General features: G+C 42.3%; 1 protein-coding gene across 1 annotated transcript; it reads right to left on the bottom strand.

Moving 5' to 3' along the window:
- Positions 1 to 919: 919 nt before the first annotated feature.
- Positions 920 to 14,076, bottom strand: TM4SF4 (transmembrane 4 L six family member 4). Its single transcript, XM_048506115.1, has 5 exons — positions 13,677 to 14,076; positions 12,668 to 12,757; positions 6,318 to 6,454; positions 4,764 to 4,938; positions 920 to 3,012 (listed from the first exon to the last, which is right to left on the bottom strand). The coding sequence occupies exons 1-5, from the start codon at positions 13,845 to 13,847 to the stop codon at positions 2,995 to 2,997; spliced, it is 591 nt and encodes a 196-aa protein (XP_048362072.1). The 5' UTR covers positions 13,848 to 14,076; the 3' UTR covers positions 920 to 2,994.
- Positions 14,077 to 14,671: the final 595 nt, after the last annotated feature.

Genomic DNA, 14,671 nt, shown 5'->3' with positions numbered 1-14,671 from the left:
AGGGGAGTGAGGGAAAGGAAGGGATGGAGGGATGGCATGCAAGGGAGGGGAGGGGAGTGAGTGGGGGTGGCATGCAAGGGAGGGGACAGAGGGGGTCCGGCATCTGGACATGGCCCACCCACCCTAGCGGGGGGAGGGGAGGGAGGAATAGCATGCATGGGAAGAAAGGGGTGGCATGCAAGGGAGGTGAGGGGAGGGAGTGAGGGGTGGCATTCGAGGGAGGAAAAGGAGGGGACTGTTTGTAACAGGACTGTTTGTAACAGAAGAAGAAGAAGAGGAGGAGGAGGAGGAGGAGTTTGGATTTCTCTCCCACCTTGCTCTCCTGTAAGAAGACTCAAGGTGGCTTACAAACTCCTTTCCCTTTCTCTCCCCACAAGAGGCTCATTCCGCACATGCAGAATAATGCACTTTCAAACTGCTTTCAGTGCTCTTTGAAGCTGTGCGGAATAGCAAAATCCACTTGCAAACAGTTGTGAAAGTGGTTTGAAAACGCATTATTCTGTGTGTGCGGAAGGGGCCAGACACATTGTGAGGTAGGTGGGGCTGAGAGAGTTCTGAAGAACTGTGACTAGCTCAAGGTCACCCGGCAGGAATGTAGGAGTGCGTAAACACATCTGGTTCACCAGATAAGCCTTCGCCACTCAGGTGGAGGAGTGGGGAATCAAACCCAGTTTTCCAGATTAGAATCCGCCTGCTCTTAACCACTACACCACGCTCTCAGTGGTAGATTTTCCAGGTGCCACCCGGAAGGAAGCAACTCTACTCTAATATTATGCTCCGTTTAAAAATATGTCCCACTGAACTCAGTAAAGCATACTTCGGTTATCCACAGATTTGGCTCCATGGGCTTCCACAAGGGACAAACTATAACATATTAGTCAATTAAAGAAAAACGTTAGACAGAACATTTATAACACAATTCTACAAAAAGCAAACATTTTAATGATTTGCAGTTATTTTTTCCAACACAAAGTGTTTGTACAATAATATTTTGGTAAAAAGGCAGGCAACTGTATTAGCAGATGCCCTCAAATTCTTATTGCCAGCTATGATAGCCATCTTTTTTCTTCCTGGCGCTAACCCTGTGTCTTGATAGACACTCTGGCTGATTCCACATGGGCCAAAAACAGCGGTATGAAAATGGTGTGAAAACAGTATAAACCCTTTATACACCCTTTAATACCATTTTCACACCGTTTTCACACTGCATGTTTTGGCCCATGCGGAATCGGCCTAAGTCTTGGAAATGAAGCCGTTCAAGAATCCTTATGGCAGGTGTAGCAGCAGGGCCAGACTTAAGCTTGCAACCCTCTGGAGTTCAAGGCAATTCAAAGGAAAACTCCTCATCTACAAGAGTTCTGCCACATCACAGCTGCCACACTGAAGTTCTCCGGGAATGGGTAGCAATTAAAAACATACAAGTCTTGTTGGTTTAGGAGTACACAGATCTCAATTTTTGCTCTTTTGGGGAAGATTGGTCGAATCAGGCTGGTCTAGTCAGACTGAACAAATCCGGCGACAATGGCTACCCTCATGCTAACAATTCTAGAATCATAGGCTTGCCATCTTGCACCTTGGCAACTAAAACACAGGTCGCGTAGGATTGCCAGCTAGGGGCTGGCACCCAGAGGAAGACTGGGTGGTAGGAACATCACATCAACAGTGTGACACTCTTGGGATTCACCAGAAACCCTGGTTTTACAACAGAGCTTTCAGTAATGCCTAGAGTGTCACATTCAGATTCACTATTTACACTATGACCAATGGCTTAAAACAGAAACATATACACAGAGAAGAAGGGTGCAAGTGCTCCATTAATGTGCAATAAAGTGCCTAAAACATACAAACATTACATATATACTAATTCCTATATTATACTATTCATTTCCTAATACAGGTACAAATTTCATTTCCAAAAAAATCTTTTTAAAGAACATTTAAGTCCTTTTAAATTACTAAAGTCCATAAAAAGAACGTGAATTTTCACCATATATTCAGTATGTCCACAACTTGTAGAGAATTTATACATGTTCCAGACCAAAATTATGTTCCAGGCCAGAGCCCTATCTGTGGTTGTGCGGGGTTTATTCAGTTCTTCAGTAGTACTGGAAGTTCCAAATCTGGCTTGCTGGGAGTCATTTGAGGGGCATCTAAATTATAGACTTATGATTTCTCATAACACTTGCTCATTTATAGAATATCAAATCATTCAAGTCAATTTTATGTTCACTTACATTTATCTTGGTATTATGCCGACCGTATCCCTTGACCGACAGAATTAATTGGTCATAAATTGCAGTATGCTTGCTTGATACAACAGGGAGATAAATCCTCCCCAGAACATGCAGGTGATACTAATTACATCAATCTCATTACAACAGCTTAAAGTTATTCTGCCATTTCCATAACAATTTTCTGCTCCCTCTCCCCACTGCCCTACCAAGTAGAGGAGTTGGGTGAGGGCTGCTACTGGGAAATCTTCCGCATAGCTGGAGATCTATATTTGTAACTTTAGGAATGGGTGGTCAGCATGCAAGTCATATTAAACTTGGCTGTTTTCACTATGATTTCCATGTAAGCAGCCCTGATCTGGAAGAAGGGAGATTGTTTCTGAGAGTAATGTCTGAAAAAAGGAAGCAAAGAATATGCAGGTGAAGCCAATCAATCTGTGACTGGGTTCCAGCCTTGTAATCAGGAAAATATATTGGTCATCTTCCCTCAGCTCAAAACAGATGATTTGGTGGGGAAAGGCAGCATGACTGTTTCTGCCCAGTTTCTCCATGAAAAGAAATTCATTACAAATATACATGTGCTATAGACAAAACAGCTTCCGGATTCTTTGGAAATGAGAACTTTCAATAAGAGGAGAAAGGCAGTTTAGGGTAAAGAGGAAAATGCCCTTCATTCTAAATCAGTTTGGAATGTAAAAGGCATCTGAACCTAAAAGGGTATTCTTTCCATTGTAAGAGGCATTCTCTGCAATCTCTGTATGCCTTAAACAGCTCCATCACCCTGAAAGAAAAGAGAAAATGTACAGTGAAATGTATGTGACGTTGTGATAATTTTTAGATTATTACTGTTTGATTAAATTTTGATTCACTTTTTATTTAATCTCAGTCTTTTCGAAAGAATCACCCAAGTTTTTCACATCCTACTGTGAGGAATTCTCAGGCAGAAATCTTTCACAATGTTTGGTACCTCATCCTCCTAACAAGAAGTGCTGAGGATTGGCACTTTTGCATGAAGAACAGATTTATAACACTGAGCCCCACCTTTCCATCTTATCTAGAGTCAATTCACATGTTACCAATGCTTATGTCCCCCTGTGGACTTTCCACAGCCACGTTCTGAGAATTCCCCATTGGGAACTTGTCAGGGCAAATCAGAATGTAGCCTGGGTCTAGGGCACAGGTGTCAAACTCGCGGCCCTCCAGATGTTATGGACTACAGTTCCCATCAGCCCCTCCAGCATCATGTTGGAAGGGGATGATGGGAACTGTAGTCCATAACATCTGGAGGGCCCCGAGTTTGACACCTATGGTCTAGGGCAGTGGTGGCGAACCTTTGGCACTCCAGATGTTATGGACTACAATTCCCATCAGTCCCTGCCAGCATGGCCAATTGGCCATGCTGGCAGGAGCTGATGGGAATTGCAGTCCATAACATCTGGAGTGCCAAAGGTTCGCCACCACGGGTCTAGGGTTTCCAGCCAAGTGCTGGCAACCAGTAGAAGATTTAGGGAATGGGACATTCAAAGTTAAGTCGCAGCTTTGCTGCATTGCTACTTCCAGTGGAAACCTGGAGGTGGCATCAGTGCATTGGTATGACAATCTAGGACTCCCCCAAATTCTATGGTATGTCAGCTTGCCCCCTGTTTATCTCTTGCAGCTGCACTGAGCGGCAGGAAGAAGCCAGAACCGTAGTTGGAGACCTAGCCTTTCTGCCTGGGACTCAAAGGGCACTTAACCTTTAGACACTTTTAAAGCCTTTGATACATTTTGTACCTTTTAAAACATATGTTGTGTGTTATTATCGACTCTGGCTAGAGATCTCAAAAGCTGGAAGTGGCCCAGAACTCTTTGGACTTCTGAGAGGAACTGGTTCCAGACCTCTGCTTGTCCTAAGCCTGTCTAGAAGTTTAGTATAAACCTCAAAGTTTATGAGATGTGACCAGAAATGCTGGTTTTGCCTTGGGGTGCAGCACAGTGTGTAGATCTGGCCATATCCTATCTATACATCATAAGCAAAGTAGTTTTGCATTTTACTGTCAGCATTGGAATTATCTATAGGCTTGGCAGGTTGAAGCCGGGTAGGTATATAATATTTTTGACACTGTCATAGGCTTTTCTTACACATGCTGTCATAATGCACTATAGCCTCTAAACATCCCTCCATTTTAGAATAATACTGTCTTAAGTCAATAACTTGATGCTAGCATTGATTTCTGTGCCAATTTTGTCTTTCCAGGTCTTCACTGAAGTGGACTCCATTTAGTGACCCCATTTTTTGGACCCCTTCTTCCTCTGGTCATGAAGTGGGGGATTGGGAGGGGCCTCGGAAGTGGAATAGCCCAGGGTCTCCCTTCATCTAAATTCCACGCTACTTACTATCCATTTGAGACTAGGGAATGGCTTGTATGTTCTATTCTAATTTGGTATTCAAAGGCTCTTTAAATATACAGTTAGAAGATGTTAATGCCAGTCATCACAGATAGAGGGCAGCAAGAGTACTTCTATGTGTTGTGATCACACAAGCGGCCTTACCCCACAACAGTTTCCACAGATTGTTCCTAGGAGACCGTTGATAGCCTGAATGGCACACAGCACCATCTGAACTCCACTCATTATCAGCAGCAAAGAGAAGAGAGTCAAATTCCAGGGCACAACAGACTGAGGGCTGTCACACATTTCCCAAAGAGTATGATTCCCAAGATAATCCCTGCACCCCAAAGGAAAAGAAAAGCATAATGAACACACATATACCACTATGATCAAGGAACTTCAGTCCTGATTTTCAAGGGATACTGCTGAATTCCATATGGGAAATCTTGGACGCTGATATTAAGGGGCGCGCTGCTTCTGTCAGCAGATACTGAGACTGCAGGGCAGGGAACAGAATCAGTCAAGCTGGGCAAAGGGCTGCATTTTTCATCTTCCCTGTGGCCATCAGTGGCCTTTAGCTAGTCAGATAATAGGCATCATTAGATAGATAAGAGCTTTGTGGCTCCATAGCAGTCCAATGAACAACTTTGACAGCTGAGGCCAAAGGCCAGTGCCTTTTTCCCCAGCAGTATCTATGACACATCTTTTTAAGGGAGGGGGCCAGATTGGGTTGTTAGCCCTGAGAAGGAAGGTTTAACTATTTTATCTGCCACATAAAGGAAAATAAAACTCGACATAAAGGAAGATAAACATCTACCTGATTCATTTACTTGTCTGCTATTAAAGGAAGGTAACCCTAGAAGCAAATCCTGTCCCAAAATGTAAATGGGCCATAAATCCAACCCATCTAAGTTGCTGGCTGCATTTGTGACAAATACTGATTCTCTACAGAAGAGGAACAATTAAATGAATTGAAACAAAATATATATGACCTAGATCCGTGGTGGCGAACCCTTGGCACTCCAGATGTTATGGACTACAATTCCCATCAGCCCCTGCCAGAATGGCCAATTGGCCGTGCTGGCAGGGGCTGATGGGAATTGTAGTCCATAACATCTGGAGTGCCAAGGGTTCGCCACCACAGGTTCACCACCACTGACCTAGATCATTACCGGGGGCATTTTTTTTTGCTTATAATTTGTTGAAACTATTATTCAAATTAATAATACTAATAATTCTATTGATAGATTGCCCTTCCCTGTGAAGGCTCAAAGTGGCTTCCAACATAAAATAACAATAACATCAGTATAGCATCACAATAACTTATAACAATCTAGTATGACAGACAGATGAGGAAGGAGTGAATGGTCCATGGCTTGCCCATTCAAAACCAGCACTCTTTATGTGGAATGCTCAAATTAACAGGATAAAATATACTTGTGAGAATGATCAATTAACTGCAATTGACTGTGTTCTCAGAGACTGCCAGATATAAGGATGGATTTTCTGCAGTTGCCAGCCAAGAATAGTAGTTGCCCACTCCTAGATGGAGCATGCATGCTTTTGTTATGTTCTAATGGGTGGAAGTTATCCAGTGGTCCACTATGTAAGCGTCAAGTTTCAGAGGTATAGAAACAATTCCCTTTCTTATAGCAATGCCACTTTCCCTTCTACTACATTATGATCCAGTTCAGTGAAAGAAAATAATCAACTTACCCATTTTCAAATGGATAGAGCCACGTGCCATTGGAGGAAGAACATATAGGGCCGTTGTTCAGAGCAACAGCTGACACAATAAAGCTGTATCCAGCTCCCACAACGCCCACTGCTGCAAATATTATAGAACTAAACATCTGCCAAAAAGAATAGACATGGAAAAGTTGAGTCAAAGTCTACTCCAAAACAAACGACACAGCAGACAATTTGCAACTGACCTTTTCCTAAGGCTCACAAACCAGATATGACACAGTGATATGATCATGAGCTCCAAATCCAGATTCAATTAACTTTCCTAACTTTGGAGATGCTGGTAGCAGTCAAAAGTGAGGCTCTCATGCCTTCAGCCTCAAGGGATTCAGGTCAATTCAAGTCAATGTCCTACAGTGACCTCATTGAAGGTGGCCAATTCAACTTTGTTCTATAAAACTGGGGGAGTCAAATAGTCCATGTAGTCCAGCAGCTGTTTCCTGACCAACCAAATGTCTCATGATGGCCAGGCCCTTCCATTATTACTGCTTTCCTCTCAGCAACTGGCATTCAGTGATCTACTGATCCAGAACATGGAGGTCCTATTTAGGCACCTTGATTAGTACCACTGATGGCCCTAAACTCCATAAATGTGTCCAATTCCACTTTAAACCATCAAACTTTTGGCTATCATATGAAACAAGGTTTTTCAAGATCTCCAATTACATTTTTGATAGTTTTTTTCTGCCTAACATAATAGCAAAATTGAAAATCTGAGTATATTAGTTTCAAAATTATAGCATTTTTAAAACCTAGATTATGACTCATCTTTTTAGTATCAGCAGAGTCTTGACAATTAAAAAGGAGAGAGAAGTTCTTCTATTCCCAGGCATGGCTAGCTCTACAAGTGTCAAGACGTGATTAGTGTTTGATCTTGGCATAAGTTTCTAGGTGGAAACGGCAGTTGTAGCAGTTGGGATTTGGGAGAGATCTATCTGTACTTTGCTTATTTTTATTTTCTTATCTGTATTGCTTTGGATGCATGCTTGTTAAGCATTGACCTTCTCATGAGAACTTTGGAGCAGTTATCTGAAACTTGTGAGGGTGTGCACAACTGTATCATGCCTGAGAAGAACTACTGCTGGAAAATTGGGGCTGGGAGGAGGGGCTGAGGTAAATTCTGTTGGGGTTTTCGTACTCATTTTCACTCTGGACAATGACTCTTTCCAGTGCGCAACTCTTCTGATTCTCTGACAATAAAAAGATTTTGTTTATACTTTGTTTTATTGAGAGATCTAGAGAACACAAAAACAAGGTAGCAAGATACTGCAGTGGCTTTTGTCGACAGATTTGGGGGAGTGGCAGAATCCTCTGCTGATACTGCCTTGCCCCCATGTGCTACCACCATATCAAGTAGTTTAAACACCTAATGCTCCTTTCCTCCTCATTCATTCCTCATTCCAGCATGGCAAGCATATATGCTCAATAGGCATTCCTGAAATTCTAGTGAGAAGCCAGTGTCCAGGAAGGCTTCCTGGCTTCCCCAGCTTGCTGTGCTCTGTTTAGAGATGTCTGGGGAACAAAAAGGGAGGGAGAATTATCAGCTCCAGCTCCTTGTCTAGGTAATGGGGAAGGGAGCATATGGGTAGCTGGGGCAGCACCCCTTATTGAGTCACCCCTGTTGCCAGACCAGTCTGCAAATGATGGGTGTGTGTGTGTGTGTCTTCAATCTGTAAGCTAAATCGCCAGTTTATACAATTTATATATTTACTTCATCTCACTGCCACTCAAGACCAATTACAACTAAAAACAATACAATACAAATATAAGGCCACAAAAATTAGAGAATGCACTAATATAGGCATTAAAATAAAATAATATTACAATACGGGAGAACAACATACTGAAACCTTATGTTACAGCAATAGAGTTGGGTTAAAACTGAATCAAAAACTTAGAATACAACAAATGAGCGACCTCCAGGGACATGTGGGGAGTGCATATTTTTCCTCTTATCACTTTTTTCTCTGTTCCTTCCTTGAAAGACACCAAATGCTCTCCCCATTTCTGGCTTCCTTCTCTCCTTCCTACCTATCAGGCAACCTACTTCTATTGACTCCTCTGTCTACAGTTTTCCCCTTTTCCTTCCTGCTGCTAGTTTTCCCTGAGGAAGCTCTGTTTCATGGTGCCGGCCACTGCTCTGTGCTGGGTTCAGATGCATGGTGCTGGACACTAGTCTGGTCTTGGCCCAGCTGTGGTATGGGGAACCTGTAAGTACTTGTGGGGACATGTCACATTCCCCTATATCTCTTTCCACACTATCCTCTCCCCATGATTTCCTCTTTCTCTGTTGCTGGCAGACTATTAAACCATTTCTCAGAATACTAAAAATCTGTGAAATTTAAGACTGATTATTCAAAATCAAAGATTATGGTCTTCTCTAAAGCCAAGAAAACCATCTCTATGACTTGGAGAATTGATGGTATTAAATTAGAACAAGTTCCCAAATTTCCATTCGTGAGTGTGATTTTTAACTAGCAAGCCCACCTCAAATTCATAACAAACAAAATTAAATCATTGGTGGAAACAATTGAATGTTTTCTTTTTCCTTTCCAAGGGAGGAAAATGATCATCAGATGATTATCATGAAAATTATTCCACAGTTCCTATATGGAGCTGCAGGCCCAGAGGTGGGATCCAGCAGGTTCTCACAGGTTCCTGACAGTAGGTTACTAATTATTTGTGTGTGCCAAGAGGGGGTTACTAAATGGTGATTTTGCCACATGATTTTTGCCTTAGTTACGCCCCTCCTCTCAGCAGTAGCGCGCAGAACTTGAAGCAGTCTAGCAGGAGGTGTACCAGCGTGCGTGGCAGCCTGTGCTCATTCGTTTCCTGCCCAAGGACCAGTGCAGCAGCTGCATCCTTGCCACAACCCCACCCAGGAATGCCCCGCCCCTGAAATACCCGCCCCCGCCCCCGTCGTGCCCCGCCCAGTCCCATTGGTGCTACGCCACAGTTTGAATCCCACCACCATGGGAACCTGTTACTAAAATTTTTGGATCCCATCACTGCTCAGGCCCCTTTCGCACATGTGCGGAAACGCACCTCCACTGGCATGAAGTATGCCGGTGGAGGCTCCAAGGCTGTTCGCACGCTCACGTGCACGCACCCCTGACGTCTCCTGCAGCCGGAGAGGCGGCTCCGTGCAGCTCCACCTCTCGGTGGTCCCCCTCCACTCACCTTCTTGTGCAGCGTCCCTCTGGAGGACTGCAGAGACCCACCCACACGAGCAGCATGGGTGGGTCTCAGCAGCCCTCCAGAAGGACACTGCACAAGAAGGTGAGTGGAGCCAAAGGGGAAAGCAGCAGCTTCCCGGTGGTGCAGTTTGCACCACGCTGCCGGGAAGACGCTGTTTCTCAATAACCTCGTTCATTGAGCGACGTTTTCAGGGGCGGCTTTATGCTGCCCGGGGAAAACCAAAACGGTGCTGCTGCGCAGTAGAAACAACATTTAAAATGTAGCTTAAAGGTTTTTTTTTTCCAACAAAGAAGGATGGCCTGCTTGATGAACTCGGTCAAGATCAGCTTTTTTTTTCGCTGGATCCAAGAAATAGATAAGAATTTACTTAACCTCGGGCTTTCTCAAGTTTGTGGGATGTCTTATCTATTTATGGCTTCAATCTCTGGATTTAAGTATCTACAGGTTCAGTTATGATGAGAATTAGATATATTGATGTTTCAAAAAGTACAGTATATACAATAACAACAATAGACACAATAAAGACTACTTTAACCTCCACAGACATTAACTGCATTAACTACTACTTTATTTACTTCATGCAAGTCAATAGAATCAAACAGTAAAGCTTTTCCTAAACTCAGAATTTCTATTTCTACTTGACAATTGAATGAGTGGAAGAACTCATTTTTCATTATCACTGCTCCCAATGATTTGGACTCTAATAAAATTATCCCTCTTATTCCAAAACTTTTAAAAAATACTTTCTGTGTTGAGGTAACTGATAAATCGGTTAACTCTGACTAGTTACTGTTGTTGGATGATGTATTGTTGAAGTTATTAGATGATGTTACCCATCACCAATAATGACAGCTTGAAACTTTCTTTGTACAAAGCTCGCATTCAGACATCAAGTAGAACCCACAGTCTTTTGACAATGAGCATGTGCCCAATTTCTTTTTTTGGCAAAAAAATTGGGCATGTGCCCAATTTCTTTTCTTCCCTTGCATCCAGAGCTACAATTAAGACTTCCTAATTTAGCAGCTCTGCAGTCAAATAATTTGTTGTGATAGCCAAATGCAGGCACCTTAACAATTGGTGGTTTACTTCTTTTCCAGCAGTGGAATTCTAACAATGCAATCTTAAGGAAGGATAATTTCCTGTAGTAGGCTTCTGAGAAGACCCTCTTAGGACTGTTCTCTCAGCTACTGAGAGATGAGAATTGTGATATTACAGAATGGAGTGTTCTTCATGCAGTGTATCTCTAGATCAGTGGTTCTCAACCTTCCTAATGCCGCGACCCTATAATACAGTTCCTCATGTTGTGGTGACCCCCAACCCAACATTTATCCATTTTACAGATGGAGAACACTGATGCAGAGAGTCTTAGGCGAACCCTGTGAAAGGGTCATTGGACCCCCAAAGGGGTCCCAACCCCCAGGTTGAGAACCACTGCTCTAGATTATATCTTTTCCTTGGATTACTTTGTGAAAGAACAAGAAGAACTTAAAAGCTGTTACTGTAAACATGGATTTGCTGCAAGGATTTTGAAAATGTCACTAAAACTCCCCTGAAATTATCTAGCCCCATGCTTTTGATTGTTTTTGATGAGCTGTGTCATTAACAGCGCAACCCAAATCTTCGGGTTTGCTGTGACAGATGGAGGCATCACAGTGAAGGTGGTGCCATACCATCTCCAAAGGGCTTTCCAGCAACATGAAGAGGGAGAACAATGAACCCCACTGCTGCTGGAAAGGGTGGCATAAATACAACCACTGGGGCTGGGGCACAACTGCAGCAAACCCAGGGTGAAAATTGACTAATGTTGGCTCCATCCAGGAATGCCTCATCCCCACCCCACCCCACCCCGCCCATGCCTGCATCCAATATGGGTGCCTTTGCTCTTCCTTCTTTTACTGTTAAGTCACAGCTGACTTAAGGTGACTCTGTAGGATTTTCAAGGCAAGAATTGTTAGAGGGTGGTTTGCCATTGCCTGCCTGTGGGTCATGACCCTCACATTCCTTGGAGGTCTCCCATCCAAATACTACCCAGGGTCAACCTTGCTGACATGATCAGGGTAACTTGGGCTATTCAGATCAGGGCTATAATTATCTTAGAAGGGTATAATTCTGTTTAGGTTTGCCCTACTAATAACACATTAATCTTTGTACCTGAACATTCAGGAATATTTTAAGTGCCTGATAAGACTATCCTTACCACATGCAATATAATATTTCCATATATCCTGAAGCCAAGGACATCTGCCATTAAACAGACTTTGCTCCTAATAATTATGGTTTTATTCTCAGTTCTTCCACCATATCAGTTCTCAGCCTTTTTGGTATGGAGACCCACAAGTTCAAATTTACTTGGGAGGGTGAATTATCCAGGGCCAATCCAAGGGTTTTGGGTAGCCTAGTTCCACCTATTTAGTAGATACAGTGCCTATTTTTAACTATAAATACATTACTTGTTCGTGTAACTACATATCGGTAACTACCTATCTGTAAATCTATCAGTGTACTTTGCTTTTTTGCTAAGTTATGGCTACACATTGCATTGAAACTAAACGTGTGTGTGTGTGTGCGCGCATAAATAAAATTTGGGAGTTCAAATTGTATAACACAAAGAAAAGTATTAGACATAGTGTGATACCTAGCTGAAGTTCAAAGAATACATGATCATACAAGAACATAGAAGCATGTACACTTGGAAACAAGATTTCTGTAATTCCAAATTAGGATATATTGATGATGGAAGCAAATTATTCACCATTTGCTCATGATCCTGCTATGCCAATGCAGGGTTCAAGCAAAGGGAGAAAATGGGAATTACTGGAGGGTGGCAGTTGATAGCTAAAAGGAGAAACAAACAATTTGTGTATTGTCAAAGGCAATTTATGTATTGTCGAAACAATTTATGGTTCTGAAAAGAAAAGAGCAACTCAAAAGCTAACAAGGTTTACTTGTGCTACATCAGAAATTACATATGGAAATGTGCATTAGTAAGTATTTATCAGAATTTATAGGCACAGAGAAAGATCAGATGCAACCTAAGTGTCAAAATGATTTTGTGGGTTGCGAAAAACTGGGTGGCAAAGAGATGCATGCATATGTCCACCAGAAATGTCTCCTGGACTCACCGCAAACCTCTTCCCGCAGCTTTCATTTCCACAGCATCCACAGCAATCATTGTTCTTAAGCCCCAAAAAGACCAAGGCAGGAAACACCATCTGAGGACAACAGAACATGTATTCTGATGAGACTGGATCATCCCCTAGCTGGTTTGAATTAATGGGTATGCTGTAAACTACTTGGTCACTGAGAATACAATCCTATATATATTTATTTAAGATTTGGAACTTAGTGTTGTAGGATGTTTCCAAATTTAGCAGGGTAACTTCTCTCTATAAATGATCTAGTGTACAAAAGAGGCAAGGTTGACCTAACTTTTACTAGACAGAGCAACAGTGTCTTTGCACTAAATTTCTGGTGAACTTCCACTTCAGACCAACACCCTTTTAGTCCAGTATTCTGTTTCCCAAAGCAGTCAAGCTTTGGGAAACAGAATACTGGACTAAAAGGGTGTTGGTCTGATTTAGCAAGGTAATTTTTATACTCTCAATTTAGGGTTGCCATCTCTGGTTTGGGAATTTCTTGAAGATTTGGAGGGACTTCCATTTCTCCTCAGTGGAACACCAAAGAGTCTGCCCTCTGAAGCTGCAATGTTCTCCAAAGCAGCTGATCTATTGTCTGGAGTGGATATCAGTTGTAACGCCACGAAGCTCCAGACCTCATCTAGAGGCTAGCAGCAACCCTAATTATTATCCATCTAAGGCAATCCAGTAGTAATTACAGTTCTAAACACACTTACAATGGAGTAAGTCTCTCTAAAAACAGTCAAACTTGCTTTTGAGTAAACATGCAGAGGATCATATCATAGTATATTTTTTGACTATATTAGGTCAGTGGCCTTCTTATTTAATAAGAGATTAAGTGAGTTTTCCAGTAATGGTATTTTTGAATTTTCAGCGTACTTATTGAGTCTACATTTCTGACAAAAACTGTAAAAAAAAGCTACATTTCCGCCAACACCAACATTTTTGCTCAACAATAACAATACAAATGAGAACATTATATGGACCTACTCACCAGTACACCAGACCCCAAGATCCCTCCAAAGCACCAGACTTCACTAGAAATATGGTCACTACTTTCCACATTTCCTCCAGGGAAAAACAGCAAAATATTGGCAAGGGTGCAAAGGACAGCCAAAGGAATGAGAGTAACTCCAAGGCACTTAGCACATCCTCCACAACACATTTTCCTCGAACAATATTGTAAACTTCACTAAGAAAAAAAAAGGAAAAACTTCCCCCAGAATCCTTCTAGTATCTTAATCAAGAGCTTCTTGTTATATTTTATCCCAATCCACTTGGTGCTTGGGTTCAAACTTGGGGTGGTTCCGTTAACAGAGGTTGCTGTCTGCTAGCAACCCAGTGGTCTGATTATTTATAAGCTTCCACTGTCATGAGCTCATTCTTCCACATCTCTTTCCCCCACCCCAATGAAATTACGCTCCCAGCAACCTCTAATTTTACCATGACAACTGGTGAGCTCTGTTAATGTTCTACCAGCATTGACAAGACAGTCAGAAGCTTAGAAGTGGCTTATTGGAAAACACCCTCCCCAGTGCTGAACTGTTTCTTTCAACAGTGTGGAAGCGTTATCTCTGCATCGAAACTGAACCCCGCTCCAAATTCTTAATCATCACATCAATGAAAGTAAATCATTGGGAGGGCTGTCATTGATTTACCCAGCCCTGTTCATTTACACAGGGAGTCCCCTAATAAGCATCTGTGGGTGAGAATACTTGTAATAAGATAACAGTTATAAATCAAACAATGAACTACCGGTATTTTTAGATAACGTAAGGAAAACTCAGGTAAGGTTAATTGGTCACCATTATTTCACTGTTCAATGGCAGCTGACTCTTGAAGATGATTCAATTCTGGCATGACAGTCCAACAGAATGGACTGTGTGGTAACAGCATCAGGCAAGCAAGGGAAAGATTCATCATCACACTAGTCCCAAGCCCTTTGATCCTTTAAATCACATCCCATGTTCTGCCCATGCATGAGTCTGT

The sequence above is a fragment of the Sphaerodactylus townsendi genome, linkage group LG08 (genome assembly GCF_021028975.2).
Source record: "Sphaerodactylus townsendi isolate TG3544 linkage group LG08, MPM_Stown_v2.3, whole genome shotgun sequence".
Lineage (NCBI taxonomy): Eukaryota > Metazoa > Chordata > Lepidosauria > Squamata > Sphaerodactylidae > Sphaerodactylus > Sphaerodactylus townsendi.
The sequence above is the reverse complement of the archived record's forward strand: the minus strand, read 5'-3'. Positions and strand labels throughout refer to the sequence as shown.